We start from the raw sequence: 19559 nt of genomic DNA on the forward strand, positions 1-19559 counted from the left end.
ACCTGTCTTCCTCTGGATTGCATCATGGTCACCCATGACAACTGCTTCTGAAGCCTTGGAAGGGAGACTGCTGCCGGCCTTGCTGATGGCGCGCACACGGAATCGATAGCTCTGCCCTTCAGTGAGGCCTTGGATCGGGCACCGACAGGTTCCCCCAGGGGCCTTATGGCAGGGCACCCACTCCTCTGAATCACCCTTGCACCTATAGACATAAACCCTGGCTTTCAGCCCTTTCCAGTCTGAGCCCTACAGGACCTGGTTTCTGCACACGGGCCGCAGCTGCCTTCTGCCCATGCATGTCCCCTCCTCCCACTTAGAAGCCTTGCTCCAGACTGGGCCTAGAGGACTTTCACCATCTGCCACCATGCTGATCGGAAGATCCAGTGCTTCTGGAGAGCTGGCAGTGTCCCTGACACCATGGTGGGAACTTCACCCCCACTTCTATTTTGTCGTCCCCCGTTCCTGCATACTTAGAGGACTAGAAAACCGAACACAAGCCCAGACACACATAGCGGTCACTGGCCCCTCTTCTCGTAGGCCTGGTTTTCTTCCTGGCTCTGGCTTCAGCATCCACAGCACGTGAAGGATGTAGGGAGTTCTGTGTCTCCACCCATCCTTCCCCATCTCAGTGTGTCCCTCACTGGGGCCTGACCTAGCCACCAAATTCACAGGTACTCAGGCTTCAAAGTACTTAATGGTTTTCTCCCAGAATTCTAGGCATCAGTGTGAAAGAGATCTGGAAATCTGCACACCCTTGAATTGTCTCTGTTATCTGCTTGCCCTGTTCTGAGAATCAGGGAGGAGAGACCTAGCGCGGATTTTGTTTTCTCCTCACCTCTTCTTCTTCCCCCCACCAACACGCACACAAACTGTCAGTATTCTGCCCAATGGGCTTTGCCACACCAGAATGCAACTCACAGCTCGATGGAGTAGCCAGTGATGATGCTACCCCGGGTGTCACTGGGTGGGGCCCAGGTCAGGGTCAGGCAGTCTCTATGCACATTCAGGCACCGGACATTTAGCGGGGAGCCTGGTGCTCCTGGCTTCTCAGCTGCAGCATCTGAACCCCAGGAGAAGGGGGAAAAAAAGGGACTCATCCTCAGCCTGAAAACACTGGGCAGCCAGACCTTCCCCCAGCCCGTGTCTGACTTCCTTTTCCCTTGAGTCCTTTAGGGCTTCAGTTCTGACCTGGAGGACCAGTGACAGGGGGCTAACCTGGCCCCCACTAGACAGCAGCACTGGAAGATGGCGATGTATCATTTATTAGGTGCCATTTTATACCAGGCATCGGAACAGTTGACACAATTAATCTGGGAACTTCAGAGCAACCTCTGTTTTGGAGGTAAGGAGCTGAGTCTCCCAGAGGTGGAGTAATGTATTCAAGGACTCCTTGCTCACAGAATGACCAAGCCAGGGGCTGAATACATACAGGGTTAAGACACCAGAAGCAGAACTCAGACAGTAACCACACTGTACAGAGACCCCCCACCCCCGGTCCCTACCACGTTTCCTACTAGAGACTGTGGAGACTTGGTCGAGCCTCTCAAATTCCACAATATGCTACTGCAGGGACCCATAGAAACCAACTCAACATCCCCATCTTACAGCAGAGGGACCCAGGCTCCGAGAGCTGTAAGTGTCCCCTGCAGAGCTGTGGTCTCTGGTTCCACCACCCCTTACCTCTTATAAAGACATAAGCACTCTGCTCCTGTGGCCCAAAGGGGGAGGAGACTTGGACAGTGTAGAGCCCCTCATCCTCCTTGTAGGCGCAGGACACCTTCACGAATGCCTGGCGGTCTGCGTAGAGTATCTGCCTGCGTGTTGAAGATCTCAGTAGCCTGCCTGTGGAGGGGAAGATGGTCCAGTGTGAGCTCAGGAGGGGTCCTGGCCTCACCTAGGAGCTCACAGAAGCTCAGGGCTCTGGAGGATTCTGGTCAGATGCAAGAAAGGGAGGGAGGGAGGGAGGGAGGGGGAGGGGGAGGGGGAGAGGGGAGAGGGGAGAGAGAGAGAGAGAGAGAGAGAGAGAGAGAGAGAGAGAGAGAGAGCGCTGGTGTGGCCACAGGCTGAGGCTCAGGTTAGCAGTGGAGGTGGATATTGAGGATTTTCAGGACTCTGTCAGTGTGGGCTCTGAGCTTTCCTGTAAGAGATCTAGAGGATGGGACAGGGCTCAGGAAGGGTGGGGTTCAAGGGTAAAGGTTTAGCAGGTGAGGAACTAGTTCTGTGGGAAAAGAGCTGAACCCTGCACACAGCCTGGCGGTTTAGCAGGAGTGGCTCAGTGGGTGAAAGTAGTGGTGTCCTTTCTCTTAGATACGGTGTCGTGTAGCCCGTGACTTGTGATCCTCCTGCCTCTGCCTCCTGAGTGCTGGATGACAGGCATATGCTTTCATGCCCTATTTATGTGGTCCTGGGAATGGAAGCCAGGGCTTCAGGCTCGACAGACAAGCCTACTTTAATGTAGGAAGTGGACTGATCTAGAGATGGGAGCTCAGAAAAGGCCAGGGTCTCACACAGTGAGGAGGGCGGAGGACCGCGGTCAGTAGAAGACTCAGGGATCAGTAAGGAGGCCCTTGAGTGGGGCTGTGGGAGTGGCCTTGCCCAGAGCTGCCTTGGAGAAAGGACTTTTCTTTTCGCCAAGACTCCTCCCCCTGTCGGCACTCTATTTTGAGTGATGGACAGGTTTGGGAAAACACATCGGTCTTGTTATTGCAGCTGTCCCTCAGGGCTCCTCCACTCCACCCCGCCCCCAGCAGGTGCCACCTTCCTGGGCTCCAGGCAGGGGTGTGGAGATGAGAGGGAGGCTGTGCTCCTTGTCCTTAGGTTGCTGGCCTGGTCACAGTCAGGACTACAGAGCCAGCTGGCCCCTGTCCTCAGAGTAGCCGGCTCTAGCCCTTTGTTGAGCCCCCTGGAGCTCTTAACCTTGAACACACACACTCACACACATATAATACATTCACAAACACACACATGCACACACACTTTATTACGCACACACATACACACTTACACTCTCATCCATACCCACATACACACTCTCACATACTCACACACATACACTACTCATTCACATACACACTCTCTCACACACATACTCACACTTACTTACACTTACATTCACAAACAAACACACTCACTCACATACATACTTACATGCTCACACACACATACTCACACTCACACAAGTGCATGCACGTGTACACATGCACACATGCTCCCACACTGTCTTCAGAAAGCCTGGGGTAAGCAACACAGCCTGCCCTGCTTCCCCTGACCTTGGCCTCTGGTCCCTTTGTCTTAAACATCGTTGCTCACTCCAGGGTGGAGGTGACACGTGAAGCCAGTGCCTGATGGCAGCCACCTGGGTAGACCTCACTAACAGTGGCTGTAGTGGCTTCACTGACACGCAGCTCCCTAAGCCCACGCTGGTCTTTACCCGCTCCTGGACCTGAATTCAGAGTGGAGTCTTGGAGGGCCAAGTGGGCCCTTTTGCTCCTGAGGCAGATCGAGACAGACAGGGGATGGGGCAAGTCTGAGGCCAAACCCCCAGATAGGATGCTCTTCAGGGCAGAAGGATTGCCTTCCTCGGACTGAGGGCACCCCAAGATGCAGCCATGATCCTCCCCTGGACAGCTTCTCCTAGGGATGGGTCTGGTGCATTCCATCAGACTGGGCGTTTCTTCCCCTCAGAGTAGGAGTTCCTCAGGACAGGACTGAGCCTCCTCCAGCAGACAAGGGACGCTTAAGAAGCCTGTGAGTTCAGGGTATGCCTCTGGGGAATGGACTGCATTTGTTGATTTGGAAAGACCCACCCACAGGGTGGTGCCTTTCCCTGACTGGGTCCTGGACTGAGTCAGAAAGGGCGCTCCCTGAGCAGCAATTGGCATGCATTGCTCACTCCTGGCTCTCTGCATCCCTAGCTGTGGATGGGATGCGAGCAGCTGCTTGGTGCTCCTGCTGTCTTGACTTCCCCACCATGGTAGACTGCACCCTTGAACTGTGAGCAGAAATAAACCCCTTCCCCCTTAAGCTGCTATAGTCAGGGTGTTGTATCTCAGCAACAGGAAAAGAAACAAAGAAGACTCCTAACTCCACCCGGTTGTGCCCATCCCTCCTCTGGCACTGCCTGGGGGAGCGGCATGGCTGACTCCCACAGGTGGGGAGGTTGTCCCTAGGTTGGGAGGGAGTGGGGCTCTGCTTTGGAAGGCCATGGCCTCACCGTCTCTGAACCACTGGATTCTCTGCTCGGCTTCTAACACATCGTCCGAGAACAAACAGGTCAGGGAGAAGGGCTCTTTCTCTCGGGCAAAGATGGGCTTCAACACCGATGTAAACTCCACGCTGGGGCCGAACATAGATCCTAGGTGGGGACAGAAACGTGAGGTCAAAGTCTTTTGAGACACTGGCCCGTCCTGGGGCCTAAATGTGAGCTAGGGCTCTTCTGGGCTGTTCCCTGTTCCTCTGGTTCTCAGAGGCACATCAGCTGGGAAAGACGTCGTGGGGTGGGAGGAAGGAACCACGTAAGTCAGCATGTCTGTCAGGGATCGGCACATATGATAGCCTTCCGTGGATAGCCTTTGCGGGCCATAGTGATTGTTCTGAGGAGCACCACGGGGATCCCAGATGCCCTGCCCCTATCCATCCCCAGCCCACTTACGTTTAAAGATCTCTGAATCGAAGCCAGCATCTTTCTCAAGGTAAGCTGCAGAAATAAGGCAAACACAGCTGGAGAGGACCCAGGCACCCAATCCTATACATCTGAGGGCATGGTCTTGGGTGTGGATTTGAGTTCCTACTTGTCAGTGATCCCTGAAGCCCCTCTGGGGAAAAAGTCACTTTGGTTCCTGTGCCCCAGTTTTCTCATCAGTAAGAGAGGAGCTGTGGTTGCTCCCTGATGGCATGGGTTATGAACAAACTGGTTTCCGGGAATAAAGCCCCAAGTTAGTGCCCTGCACACAGTAGGTGCTTTGTAAATGCTGGATTTCCTCTTCTGTCTGGAGTTTCTGACAGGATCATACACTGTCCTCAAAGGGGAAAGTCGTGGCCAGAGACTCTGGGCTTTTGGGAGGTATCATCCCAGACAGAGACTGCAGGTCCACAGTGAGATGGACATGACTCCCCAGAGCCAGCTAAGGGCAGCGGCCCCTAGTGCTCAACTGCCAATCCTCACAGATGGAGAAACTGAGGCAGAGTCACCCAGCTAGCCCCAGCAGCCTGAGCCATGATGTGACCCTGGTCCCCAGAGTGAGGTCTGGAAAGGGTAGGGGGAGATTCCAGATGGTACACAGAGCTGGTAGGAGACTCAGTATTAGACCCTAGCACAGGAACATGCATAGACACCACCTTCCCCCACGTCACCATGGAGGGCAGTATCTGTGAGCTGAGGCCTTGGACGGGAATCCTTGAATTGTTGCTGGCCTTGATGGAGGGAGGGAGGGCTAGATAGTGGTGTGTGACCAGTGTGTGACCTTGGCCTTCACTCTGGGCACAGCCTATGGGGCAGCTCAAATGTCTACATAGAGAATCAGGATTGGTGACGGGGACAGCTGCCGCTCAAGAGCTATCCCAGGAATGTACAGAGGATAGAGGACTGCAGAGGACAGCTTAACAAGGATTGTGACAGGCAAGGAGGACAGGGCTGGACAGCTGCCTTGATGGGTGGGGGACACACACACATGAGAGAGAGAGGGAGAGAGAGAGAAATTCAGGGGTAGAGGAAGACAGAGAGACACACAGAGATAGACAGAGATATGCAGAGGTAAAGACAGAGAGAATACACCAACTGGGGGCCTCTCGCTCCAGAGCTCTGAGGACCAGGTGTAGCATCCACAAAGGGACAGAGGACAGCATTCTCTCCCAGGAGCAGTGTGTCAAACTTATCTGCATCATTTCACCGAATAGCATGAGCATCCGAGGCAGGAAGCAGGACCCCATTGGATAGACAAGTAAACCACACCTCAGAGAGCTTAGGTGGCTTGTCCAGGCCCACATGGCTAGCTGGGGTGGAGCCAGGATGGGAACTCAGGTCTGGCTGACATCTGGGTGTCTGATCTGCTGTGAGCTGTGATTTTTGAATGTTCATGGGGCAACATCTAGGAGGGGATGAGTCTAACAGGAAATACACACAAGAAAGCCAAGAGGGGCAGTGGGGCAGGGCGTAGGGAGGGCTTAGACATTGCCTGTGACCCTGGACTACCTCTTGCAGGCTCTCATCTGGGTTGGGCTCCAACATGCTTATGGATTTGGGTAGACAAGGTCACCTGGCACAGCTTCTCCAGGGAGGTCTATCAAGAAGCACTGGGGCCTGAAACCCAGTCGGTTTTGTCCTCCAGTTGGAGGACAGTCCCTTGTTTCTAGTCCATCTACCTAGTTCATTATACAAAGTTTAGTGACTGACCCATAGCTGCTATGACCCTATAGACAGAGCTAAGTTCAAGGCCAGCACAGGATAGAGAAAGAGTGTGTGTGTGTGTATATGTGTGTGTGTGTCTGCTGGATACATAGAGTGCTGGGGGAAAGACAGCACCTTCCTTCTCCTCTAGGTGGCGCTCACATCAGTTTCCAGGGACAGAGGTTCCTGCCTTGTCATGCTAATGCCATCAACTTACCTATCCATCCTTGCTAGTCTGAAGGAGGAGGTTCTCTCAGTCCAAACCACTCCCACCCCCATTCCCGATCTCAGCCAACATGACCCTTTTCTTCCATGGCTCTCTGCTGGTCTTGAGCTCACAGGACCTGACCTGCTGGGGATGGGTGGACTTACATCGGATGAGGACTTTGGCGAAGGAAGAGGCCTGACCGTAGGCATTCTTCACCAGCACAGTGTAGGTGCCTGAGTCTTCAACCACACATCTGGAAAGGAGGAAGGGAGAAGTTCCCTAGGAGTTCATGCCCCTCTGCAGTTGAGAAAGGCTGGGTGGGAAGGGGGCCTGGGGGGAAGACCTGGGACCGTGTATCTTTGGGCTGGTCACTGGGTCTTGTTGGCAGAGGCCGCTCGTTCCGGTTGTCCAGAACCGAAATAACCATGTAGAAACTGTATTATTTGCAAAACTGCTTGACCAATAGCTTAAGCGTATTTCTAGCTACCTCTTACATCTTCAATTAACCCATTTCTATGAATCTGTGTATCACCACGTGGCTGTGATTTACATGGCTGTGATTTACGTGGCTGTGATTTACGTGGCTGTGATTTACCAGATAAAGTTCGGTCCGACCTACTTTCCCACAGGGTAGAAGATTTGCTGAGGCCTAGTGCCAGTCCATGCCAGAACCAGGCACAATGCCCGAATCTTCTGTCTCAGGCGTGGGTCTCATCACCAGCCAGACCATCCCATATGTGCTTCCCCCACCCCCCCAAAAAAAGCACGACTGGTTCCTATCCAAGATACCTTGATGACAGAGTAGGCGGTAGGATGTGTCCGACTGGCTCAATCAGCAAGCCAAGAGTCCCTAGTGTCCCTCTGTTCCCTGACACTCAGGGCAAGATTTCTCTTGCTTCAAAGGCCAGTCTTACTGGACCCCCAAATTTCCTCCCAGTCTTTCAAGCCTTCTGAGCACGAGGAAACCCGGACGCCAGAGTCCAGCTTTGGACTCAGTGGTGTTGGAGCCTGAGTCATGGAGGATCGGCCACACTGGGTCTGTGGTTTTACCTCCTGATTTCCAGGGTCAGCAGCCCGTAGTTGTTGGTGATACGATACTTTCCGGGTGGAAAGAGGCGGGGATCAATCCGGATGTCATTCTTGTACCTGTGGAGACATAGTAGTTGTGGTGAGCTGGAGGGACACTGAGCTTCTCAGGGATGGAGTCCAGCCTTAGTAATGTGCTCACCGGCTGACAACACCCCTTCACTGCCCACCTCAGCATCCTCTCCTGGGAAATGGGAAGGCACCGGGCGGGCCCTGCACATGGGGCTGACCCTGCAGGACTGCTGTGACCCTGAGGTGGAATAACACTTGCTCATTGTTCAGAGATCCATTCCAGTCTGGGGTTGCTGTCAGAGGCACTCCCAGGGCACACCGGGAGCAGGCCTTGTACTTTCGCTCCTCTGTGAGGGGCTTGTATCAACGAAAGCGCCACAACCTTCCTCTATAGCTCCTCAGGGCCCAGATTATAATTACAGTTATTATTTATTAAAGTTTTGAAATTGGGTCTCAGGTAGTCTGGGCTAGCTTTGATTTTGAAATGTAGCCAAGGATGGCCATGAATTGTTTATACTCCTGCCTCCGTCTTTCCAGTGCTGGGCGCACAAGTGTACAGCCACCACAACTAGCTGTTGCTGCTTGTCTTTCTCTCCTCTTCCCCTTCCCCACGCCTCCATCTCCTTGCTTCTCCTCGCTCTCCTCCTCTTCCCCTCCTCCTCCATCCCCGTTTCTCTTCTCTCTCCTCCTCTTCCCCCTCCCTGTTTCTCTTCTCTCTCCTCCTCTTCCCCTTCCTCTTCCATTTCCCTGTTTCTTCTCTCTCCTCCTCTTTTCCCCTTCCTCCTCCTTCTCCATTTCCCCCTCCTCTTCCGTTTCCCCCTCCTCCTCTTCTTCTTCCCTTCTTTCTCTCCATCTCCCCACCCTCTTCCTCTCCTTTTCTCTCTTTTTCTCCTCCTCTCTCTTCTTCCCCACCTCCTCCTCCATCTTCTTTGGGAGACAGGGTCTCACTATGTAGCTCCTATGAGCCTTGAGATCCACAGGACTCCGCCTTCTGAGTGTTGGGGTTACATGCACCTCCACATCTGGTTTTTTGTTCTTAATTTTAGCTCTCAATTAAATCAGCCAAGGAACTTTAAAAATTATTTCAAGGAGCTGGAGTGCAGGCTCAGTGTGAAGCGTTTGCCTAGCACATACGAGGCCGGGGTTTGTCACAACAGCACCGAAGGCTCTTTACTATGTGTGGTGTTTGGCACAAGCCTTGTGGGGTCTGCCTCAGAGACCACCCATTGTTCTCCTGTAGCTGTTTTCTCTACTCCTAAAGAAATAGGGTTTACTGCGGAGCCTCCCAGCATACTGCCTGTCTCCTTGCCCTTCTTGCTAGGAGGTGTGGTCATGTGACAATGGTCAACAGCAAGTGAGGACAGGTGCCACCGGGCTGCTGATGACACACTCTGCCTCACATTGACCTCCTCTGTGTCCTGGGGATGGAAAAAGGCTGGGGTGCTGTGCTGTGGGCAGAATTGCCGGTGGCCAGTGCTGTGTTCAGACACCAGGGAGAAGAACAAATTCCTACCTTACTTAAGCTGTTGAAGGACAAAACAAAGCAGCTCCACACTCAGGAGTCAGGCTGTGTCCCAGATAAAATGAGGACTTCTGGGTATAGGACCTGGACACTGGTGTGTGTGTGTGTGTGTGTGTGTGTGTGTGTGTGTAGTCCTGCTGGGGCTTGACTCCTAGGTCCATACAAGCCAGGCAAGGGCTAAACTCTGAACACACATCCAGTATTTTTGTTGTTGTTGTTATGGTGGTGGTGGTGTGTATGTGTGTGTGTCTCAGGGGTGAAAGCAGAGATGCCTCTTCCTGCTCAAGTACTGGCAGTTGAAGTTAAAGAGGAGGGCATCCTTGTTGCAGACAGAGGGCGCCCCAGGCTGAGGACAAAACCTTCCTTGGATCTGGCCTGTTTGGCAGAGGTGCTTTGTTTGTCTCCATGGTTACAGAACAGAGGCATGCCCACTCTGTCCCCAGGCTGTACCCATTTCCGAAAGCGGCCCAGCTAAGTCCCCTATGCGGAGGGCAGTGCCTAATCTGGGCACACGTCTATCTCTCCAGACTCTGAGGGCTAGGCCCCTAGCCCACACCTGTCAGGAACATTCCAGACACCTCAGGCTGTCCAGGCTCTGCTTTCCTCTCAAGACACAGCTGCAGCTCCGGGCGTGGCCTGCATTGCCAGGCCCTCAGCCTCATTCTTCCCTTCCAGCGAGAGAGGTCTCATGAAAGAGACGTTTACTATTTGCCTAAATTACATTGTTCTCTGAGACGGTGTCTGATTGGGTAGCCTAGGCCAGTCTCAGATTTGTGAACTTCCTGCCTCATTCAGTTTCCTGAAAGCCCGGATCACAGATCTGGGCTTCTAAGCTTAGCTCTCCCAGTGTATTTTGATGTTAGATTATATTTTATCTTTATTTTTTATTTATTTTTTGTTTTTTGAAACAGGGTCTCATTATGTAGCTCTGGATGTCCTGGAACCACAACCCAGCCTTTTTTTGTTGTTGTTTATTTGCTTTTTAAATTAAAAAAAATAATTCTGTGCAGGAGGTGTGTGTGGGATTGTGCGTGTGAGTGCAGAACCCACAGAAGCCAGAGACGTTGGCTTCATTGAGCTGAAGTTACAGGCAGTTGTGAGCTCCAGCATGGGTGCTGGGAATTGAACTCTGGACCTTTGGAAAAGCGGTCTCATTCTTAGCTGTAAAGCCATCTCTCTAGCCCTAGATTTCATTTTTAAGGGTACTAAGAGATCTATTTTAGGTGACTTCAGTGAGATTCAAGGTTTATTTCTGTGGGCTAAACACGGCCAGAGTGGGCCTCCCTTCACTTGGTCAGCTCTTGCCCAGATCCTTAGCTGTCTGGAGTTTCTAAGGCACCATTTGCATTTTCCTGTGTCTCTTCCTAAGGCATCCTCTGCACTTTCCTGTGTCTCTCCCTTACCATGTCTCATCTTGTCTCTGACAATGAAGCTGAGGATACGACATTACCACCCTTCAGGACTCTCCATTATCTTCCATGTACCTGGGCTGGTCAGTCACAGCATCTTGTCTGGCTCCAGCCTGCTTTCCAGCAGTTGCTGTCCCCTCCCTTTGCCTGTCCCTAGCACCCTTCTGAGCTCCGAGCTCCTCCAAATACCCAGATTTGGGTTTCTCTCTCCTGTTCACATGCAGTCCCAAGTAGAGCACCAGGCTTCCACTGGGCACCACCCCAGGACAGACCCCTTCCCCTGCCTGCCCTACTCAGCAAATCTGTCCTCAGCCATGCCAGCTCCAGCTGTCTAACCAAGTGCTCAGCATGTTTGCCTCTCTAGGGAAAGTGTAGTTTGAGTCCTCTCAACGTTTCTGCATCTGGGAAATACTCAGCGGTTGCTGAACGGACTCTTGGTGAGCCTGGATCTTGAGCAGGGACATCACCCTTAGAGACAAGTCACGTGGTTCTGCTCCAGATTACAGTCAGGAGCTCCAGGGGCCACCAGAGTCAGTGGGGCCGTTCAGCCTGGTCTTGGCTTCTGCTTTTTCAGAAATGCTTGACTTCTCCTTGTTGACTGGAGCAGAAAGCAATCCCCCTCCTAGAGGTTCCCAGGGACTGCCTTAGCTGTGGCCTTAGGAGGCAAGGTGGGCGAGGCGTGGCTGCAGATAGCCAGCTGAGACTCTGAACCCCAATTTAGCCCAGATCTGAGTTGAAAGCAGACCTCCGACTGGAGCCAACCACTTGCGCATAGGATTGCCTTGGTCTCCATGGCACCTCAGTGCCCAGAACCCTGTCCCATGCGTGACTTTGAAGGTGTGCCAGCTGGAACTGGCCAGCCTGGAGGCCAGCTCCCTGTCACTCGGCAGATGTCTCTCTTAGTTGTGTCCCGCCTGCATGCTTTCCACCCTCAGCTTCTCAGCAGTGTGTGCTTTAATTACTTATTGATCTCTTGCTCTGTGGTTACTGGAAGGATTCCCAAATTTGAATCCTGGTCCACTTTGGTTGTGTGACCTTAGCTTTGGCTCAGACGGGACATGAGTGCTGGATCTCTGTAAAGTGGGTCCCAGCAAGATGCCGCCCTTTTCTTCTGTTTTTGGACCATGGACGGTTCCCACTCCAGCTCCTATGCTACCCCTTCTGAGAAGAGGACATTTCTGTCCTGGACAGTCATTTCTCCCCATCTCCCTGCCGTTTGATCTGATCAGGATCATGCATAGACTTCTCTGTGGCTGGTTCTCCCTAGGCCGAGTATCCCTTGAGGGTGAGACCCTGACAGGCACAGTGATACTGATGGGATATTGTTGAGTCACCTTCCTTGTCCTGCAGCATGCCTGACAACTGGCCCAAGACCCAGTGAACAGAGACTCCGCTCTGTGGACAGCGTGCCTCCTTCTAGAAATTGGCCACTATTCCCCCATCTCTGCCACCTTGTTCAGGGGAACCCTCACAGTTGGGAGGCTTCTGGGGTTCTGGTATGCTTCTGGAAATGTCTCCTCTTTTCTTAGCTCTTTCCATTTTTTTCTTTTAAAGACACGATCCTCCTGCCTCAGTCTCCTGAGTGCTGGGATCGCAGGCACGCACACCACGCCTGTCACTTTCCCAGCTCCTGTCTAGGTCTAGGACTTTCTCTGTGGAACTTTGCATAAATCAGCAGGATAAGAGGTCTTCAGCCCATTGTATGAGCAGGAGCCACAGGCAAAGCCGGAAGCAGATCCAGGAAGGTTAGATCACACACCTGAAGCCACACACCAAGGCAGCAGAAAGAGTGCTAGGCCTGACTTTAGGCTCACACTCTAGATCAGAGCCTGTTCTCCCAGCAGGGTCTTGGCCTCTCCACCTCCTCCCTAGCTGCTAGGCTGTGTCCTGACTCTCAGACAGTCTCTCGTGCTGAAGATGCCCAGCTCAGAGCAGCTGCCTTCTCCTGCCATCAGAATCGTATTTTTACAAGGGCTGGCGCTCCAGGGGTCCAGTCTTCCAGGCCCAGGCTGGTAGGGAGGTGACTAAGAATAACCGAGACCTGAGGTGGCCTGAGGCTTCCAGGCAGCTGTCATTGCTCTGTGTGTAGAGTGGGCCCAGCTCAGAGTCTGTGGGCTGAGGCCTTGCTGAGACAGAGGAGCCTTGGGTGAAGACAGAGGACCACAAAGCACTCCTAGCGGGATGCCTCCGGGCCCAGGGGCTTACCAGGTGACCTGGAACGGAGGCGAACCCTGGACGGTGCAGGTCAGCAGTACGGTGGTGTGCTCCCAGATGGCATGCGAACGAAGTGGGATCCAGAACCAAGGGCCCCGGCCAGTGCACAGTTCAATCAGCTCCTTGGCCTCCCGGACCTTCTCCTCTGTCTGGAGGCGAAGGGGTGTGTGACTCCTAGGGGCCAGGCATGGCTTCCCTACCATGTTCCCCCCTCTCCCCCAGGCCCAACATTCAGACTCTGGCTGAGCTCTCATCCACTCCACCTTGAGGCAGTGTTTCCCAGTGGGCAGGGAATGTGCTCTAGGACCAGCTATGGGATCATAGGCAGAGCCTCATTCTCCTTGCCTGTGAAATGAGGGTGATGAAGGTATTTATTTGCTCACACCCCCTAAAGGGGGATTGCAAAGGGGAAATAAGTGTCAATCTATGAAAAACACAGGGGTTATGTAAAGAAGCCACCTGAAGTGTGACCTGGGCAGTGGGTAGGGAAGTGACATTGGACCCTGCACAATTGTGAAGGTCTTCTAGATCTGAGGTGTCACTCTACAAATCTAAGCTCATTTAATCTCTACCTCAGCTCAGGGCTGTTACAGCCACACCTGAGTCACAGACCGGAAACTGAGGCTCAGGAACAGCCTGACCCTTTCCCAGGTTACACAGCCAAGCGTAGGGGCAGTGGGTTGGAAACCAGGGCCTGGGCCCTTTCCTGGATGCCTCTTGAGAAGGGGGTGAGAGTGAGGACAGGGCCTGTGGTGAGTGTGAGAGTCTAGGTGGGGGGCACCCCAGCACCTCACCCGTTGACGCAGAGCCTTCCGGTCGCGTCTCTGGCGCAGCAGCCTCTGGGTCCGGAGGAAGGCCATCTCCATCCGCTCCAAGTCATTGCCAAAGCCCACCCGCTTCTGTCCACGCTCCTCCAGCTCCACTGTGGTGGTCTGGCGCCTCAGCTTAGCTTCCCTGCAGGGTCAGGACTCAGACATGGCCCACTGAGGCTGGAGCGGTCTGACGCTGCCAGCCCCCCACCCCCCCGTGCTAGTAGTTCTGTGGAATGTGCTTTAGGGACAAGCACAGCTCTGAATGCCGAGAACTCAGGAGGTGGGAGGACCAAAAGTTTAAGGCTACATAGCAAGTTTGAGACCAGCCTAGGCTACATGAAACCCTGTCTCAAGAAAGTGTGTATGTAGGTGTGCGTGTGTGTGTGTGTGTGTGTGTGTGTGTGTATGTGTGGCAGCAGGGCAGAGGAAAGACACCTGCTTACAGCCAGGGTTTAATATGTAGTCATGAATAGAGAGTGTGAGGTTCCTCAACAAACCATTGGATGGTTTTCTTTTCCCCTGAGACAGGGCTTCTCTGTGTAACAACCCTGGCTGTCCTGGAACTCACTCTGGCTGGCCTCGAACTCACAGAGATCCTCCTGCCTCTGCCTCCTGAGTGCTGGGATTAAAGGTGTGTGCCACTAGCAGGCCCAGCTTCTTTGGTTGACTTTTGCTGTGTCCAGGTGGACAGTGTTCCCCTCCCCATTTCATAAGAGCAGGAAAATGAGGCCTAGTGACTTGATTGGCCTCTGGACCTTCCCTTCCTTATGTGAGACTTGCAATTGTTACCAACTCTGTAGCCCACAGCCAACCCCTCCCCTACTTGTGCTGCTTTTCAGTGATGGGGATAACTGCGTGAGGGATAGTCCTTTCCTGCCGTGGGAATACTTCTAGGGGACAGGGTGAAGTCTGGTGTGGAGAAAGTGGCTGGTTTGGATCTGCCTAGCCCTTCTCCTCCAAAAGGAACTTCAGACAGGTCCATTGTGTGTCAAAAGGAGCCCAGTGGTGAGGTAGAGGACGGGGGACCTGGGACCAGGGTCAAGACAAGACAGCTCTTCCTCATCCAGGGTCAGCCACGTGACTTACCAGGACAACTCCGAGGAGGCCGTCAGGGCCAGAGCAGCAGCTAGGGCATAGTCTTCGGAGCTGAACTGCTGTTCCTCCTCACTGCCAGGAGAAAGGGAGGTCACCGCTCTTGGGGGACTACCTGGGGTTCCGGAGATCATGGCTGGACATTAGGGTATCAGCAGACACCCCCTGAGCTCCCTTCTCACACTGAACCTCCCTCTTCATGCTGGCGTCTCAGAGACCAGGGATGTCTGCTCACCCCGGACAGGCTCCGGAGGACACACTGTGCCTCCTGTTAGGGTCTGGATATGAGGCGTCCCCTAAAGGACTTGTGTCAAAAGCTTAGTCCTCAACTGGCAGACCTACTCATTGAGAAGAGACTGGACCACAGGGCTGTGTGCTCATCAGTCAACACATTTCCTGATGGACTCAGTTCAAGGCTTTAGTGGGGCAGAAGAAACATCCAGAGGCAAACCTTAGCTGAGGAAGTAGGTCTTGGGGCTTTGTCATGTCCCACGTCCCTCCATTCCTTCTTTGTCCCTGGCCACCCTTCTGCTATGATGATGCTTGTTCTGCCTCCCCTCAGGCTCAAAGCAGGGAGCCAAGACTGGAATGAATCCCCAAAAGGGCCATCCAAAAAAACACATAAAACCCCCAAAACCAAAACCACCCACTTCTAATGTGTTTTTCTCGGGTGCTTGGACACGGTAGCAAAAAGTCCCCAACACATTCCCCCATCAGCCTGTGTGTCCTCTCAGATAGACAGACAGACAGACAGTCCTCTCAGACAGGGCCTCTAGAGAACTGCCCCTTGTTTCTTTCACTCAAATGGGGCTGGGGGTAGCTCAGAAGGGGGCCTATGCTTTCCATCCTAGATAGGAGTCTCCGGACAGCTGGTCTATGCTTCCCCTTCAAACTCGGGTCCTGGGATGGGGAGGGCCCCCGGCAGGGATGGGTACCCCACCTGCTGCGGTAGGTCCGCCTCTGCACAGAGGAACCCATGTGCAGGCTCTGCTGCCGCTCCTCTCTCTGTTCCTCCTCCTGCCTGTGTTCCAGTCGGTGGACCTGCACGGCCTGGGAGGCTTGGGGTTCCCCGGCATTTCCAGGACTGTGGGGCAGAGTCATGGCTGCGAGCGCGACAACCTGTCAAGGCCAAGGTGTATGGTCATCCTACCGGGCACCTCCCCTCCCTTCCCAAGTGATCTGGGAACATTCCGGAGATTTTCTAATACTGTGATCTTTTAATACAGTTCCTCATGCGGTGGTGACCCCCTCCCAACCAAAAATTAATTTCATAACTAAGTTTGTTACTGCTATATGAATTGTAATGTAAATATCCGATATGCGACCCCCCAAAGGTGTCCCGACCCACAGGTTGAGAATCGCTGCTCTAGAGGCACACAGGAACGGAGGTCTGAGAAGGTGAAGGACCATAGTGACCAAGGCAGACACAGGGAGAGCCTGGCTTTTCTCCTGTCCCAAGTGCCTTGGCAGTGCGTGAGCAGAATCCCATTGAGGAGCAGAGCCCTGGCTGCCAGCTGCCGTCATGTCCCACCCATCCCCTTCTCCAGGGCGTGGCTTTCCAGCACAACCCTTTCTGAGGCTGGGTGTGGTCTCAGAGTGGGCAGGCAACTCCTCTTTCCCTCTCATCCTCCCTTTGTACCTATGCAGTACTGGGTTCCTCACCCAGCCACCGTCCCAAGCCCAGCCTGAAGATGCCATGGTGTCGAGACTGCGGGTCAGTGACCAACCGGGTGCAACCCCCCGTCCCTAGTTCCTCATTCCTGCTTCCAAGTACGTGCCCTTGGGCTGTATAACTTGACTTCCTTATCTGTAAAATGTTCTCATCACACTCCTGGGACAGGGGAATAAAAAGGGTCATTGAAAATCTGGAGAAGTAGGTCCCATCCCAATGTGGGTCACTGCCACCATCTTCCTTGAAGCCTGGTGAAAACACAAGAGGCCTCCTAGAACTTCCTCTCCTTTAATCCTTTTGGTGTTTTAGATTTGCACCCCACAAGTTTGCCCTCATTCAGAAAGTGCCCCCTCTGACTACTTCCTGGCTGTTGTAGGCTATACGGGACTTGGTGGTGGTGGGGCTCAGGCTGCTGAGGGTCAGTCGGCGGGGCATGCATTTCTCCCGCTTCCTTAAAATCTGGTTTCCTGTGCACAGCTGTGACATTCGGGCTTGCGTAGCCTGTAACCATTAAGGGCTGCTCCAGAAGGTCCCCTGGCTCCTGACAAGTGGCTTGGCAGAGCTAAATGACAGTTGCCCACTTAGGCTGGCTCTAGCCCTCCTGGGCCTCTCTGCACCCAGAGAACTAGCCTGACCTCTTCATCCCACACTTCTTCCTCAGCCACACGGGTTGATCTGGGGAGCGAGGCTCCCCTGCTGCCTGGGACACTGGCCACAGCCCCAACGGCAAGGGCTCATGTGTTCTGGTTTCAGCACTGGCTCTCGCCCTGATACGCTGTCCTAATGAACACACTGGCCCACTGGCACTCGTCTCCAGACCCCCTCCTCTGCGGTGAGCCATGGATGCTTTTTAAAGCGCTGACTGAAGTGTGGGATTAAGCAGGGACAGGCTTGTGGCCTCCATTACCCTTTGGGAAGAGCTGTATTTGCCCGGCCAGAGTGAACGTATCCTGCCCAGTGGGTCGGCACAGGCTGGGACATGCAGTGGCTCCCCGAAGGTTGTGATGCTCTGGCCCTGGTTAGTGGAGCCTCTTCCTTTCCCAGCAGAGTCCCATGGCCCCATCCCCTGTGCTGAACGAACCTGGCAGACCTAGGATTCGGAATTCCAGGACTTGGGCTTTTTCTCTGCCTGTGGGGTTGAACAACTAGGGCTCATGCCCTGCTGGACCTGCCAGCCCTGGGCTCCCTGACTGGCTGCCCCATGCAGCCAAGGCTCCAGTTCCTAAATGTACACCCAAGGGTCTTCTCTTTTCTTTATTTGTAGCTTTAATATCAAGGAGGACATAGAGCAGACCACTCAGAAGACCTGGGGCTACAAAAGTGAAATGAGGCCTGGAGGTCTGGCTCGCCTGTCTTCATCTGGGGTGCTCCAAGCCCCTTTCCAACAAATTTACATATATAGACCTGATAAACACTCGCACACAGTAGATATACACATCTTACACACTTAAGACACCGCGTTATAGACACACACACCATAGTCACAAAATACTACCACGCACTACACAAAACACACACACACAGCATGAACCCATTCACACATCATAGACATACATGTAAACCTAATACATAGACCACCTCCCACACCATATACTCCTTCACAATCCCACATACCATAGACACACATACACCACAGACATAAACTCCACATATACCACATACACCACCCCCATAGGTCGTTCCCTGTGGAAAGCTGGGGTCTCTCTCGGACCCTGATCCCTGTATGTGACTCACAGAAACAGCAGTGTTCACTCAGATGTCCCCAGGACAGTAAGAAGGTCCCTGGTCTCTTCCTGCCCTCGGCTCTGAGAGGACGGGTGAAGAATGTGATCTTGGAGCCTTGCACCGTCTTAAATATAGCTGCGCTGAGACAGTGTGATGACAATGGATGGGAGTTATGGTGAGGGTGGAGGCAGAGGGGAGGGCTGTGTCTCCCTGCCAGCACTGCTGGGCAGCAGCAACAGGTGGGCTGGCCCCCACTACTCACGCCGCTCCTCCCCCACCTCTAGGCTTTCCACCCTACTCCGTTCCCTGCCTAGAGGGACGAGTAATGCCTAGGGCTCCAGCCTGGTTTGGGGACGGTGGATGCACACGATAGAAGTTTGCTCTCAGCAGGGAGGTGGTGGTGCATGACTTTAATCCCAGCACTCAGGAGGCAGAAGCAGGCGGATCTCTGTGAGTTCTAGGTCAGCCTGGTCTACAAAGCGAGTTCCAAGACGTCAGGACTGTTATACAGGGAAACCCTGTCTTGAAAAACAAAAACACCTTTAATCCCAGCACTTGGGAGGCAGAGGCAGGCGGACCTCTGTGAGTTCGAGACCAGCCTGGTCTACAAGAGCTAGTTCCAGGACAGGCTCCAAAGCCACAGAGAAACCCTGTCTCGAAAAAACCAAAAAGAAAAAAACAAAAACAAAAACAAAACAAAACAAAACAAAAATTTGCTCTCAATTCTCCTCCTAGTTGCAGGGTCCCTTGGGAAGGGTTTTCAGGTTCCCTGATCTGATTTCCTTCCTGAAAGACAGAGACAGTGTCAGGATACCTGGTCCATGCAGATTTGTGACCCAAATTTGGAAGCTAAAGCAGAGATGTGTGACTCCTTCCTGTCCGTCATTCCAGCAGTTACTGGCCTTGCTCCCCGTCCGCCCATGGTCGTATGTGGTGAGGCAGGCCCAGGAGAGGAGCTGGGGGGCTATGAGGAAGGGATATGACCCAGAGCATAAAGAGAGCTGGGAAGACTGCGCCAGCTTCAGGCTGGAGAACATGGCTTCTCTGCTGCCTCTTCATGGGACCACAGGCACCAGGGTTAATGTCACCGGCTGCTCTTCCTAGAACTTTAGAGGCTGCTCCCTAGGGAGAGGACATGAGGGCACTGAGCTCTTCAGTCCTAATCTTAATCTCCTGCCCCACTTGCAAAGCCCTTTTTAAGCTTCCCTGATTGCTTCTTTTCCCCAGACCCGTGCCACAGCAGCTCCCGGGGAGGATGCTGGAGTGTGGAGTGCCTGGCTCCAGCATCCCTTTCTTCAATTTTTTCTTTCTTTTTAAAAAACTTTATTTGTATGAGTGTTTTACTTGCAAATATGTCTGTACACCACATGCATTCCTGCTAACACAGAGACCAGAAGAGGGCATCAGCTTCCCTGAAGCTGG

General features: G+C 53.4%; 1 protein-coding gene across 1 annotated transcript in view; it reads right to left on the reverse strand.

Moving 5' to 3' along the window:
* The window catches only part of Myom3 (myomesin 3), a 46808-nt gene extending 30967 nt beyond the window's left edge, over nucleotides 1-15841 (reverse strand). Inside the window, exons 1-11 of the mRNA XM_057784604.1 lie at nucleotides 15681-15841; nucleotides 14735-14815; nucleotides 13631-13790; nucleotides 12828-12985; nucleotides 7644-7739; nucleotides 6758-6846; nucleotides 4652-4696; nucleotides 4214-4354; nucleotides 1681-1842; nucleotides 919-1060; nucleotides 3-202 (exon numbers count right to left, since the gene is read on the reverse strand). Of these exons, the coding sequence (XP_057640587.1) occupies nucleotides 3-202; nucleotides 919-1060; nucleotides 1681-1842; nucleotides 4214-4354; nucleotides 4652-4696; nucleotides 6758-6846; nucleotides 7644-7739; nucleotides 12828-12985; nucleotides 13631-13790; nucleotides 14735-14815; nucleotides 15681-15841 (1435 nt within the window). The remainder of the gene's footprint in view (nucleotides 1-2; nucleotides 203-918; nucleotides 1061-1680; nucleotides 1843-4213; nucleotides 4355-4651; nucleotides 4697-6757; nucleotides 6847-7643; nucleotides 7740-12827; nucleotides 12986-13630; nucleotides 13791-14734; nucleotides 14816-15680) is intronic.
* Between the last annotated feature and the right edge of the window lie 3718 nt (nucleotides 15842-19559).

Source organism: Chionomys nivalis, chromosome 11 (assembly GCF_950005125.1).
Source record: "Chionomys nivalis chromosome 11, mChiNiv1.1, whole genome shotgun sequence".
Taxonomy (NCBI): Eukaryota; Metazoa; Chordata; class Mammalia; order Rodentia; family Cricetidae; genus Chionomys; species Chionomys nivalis.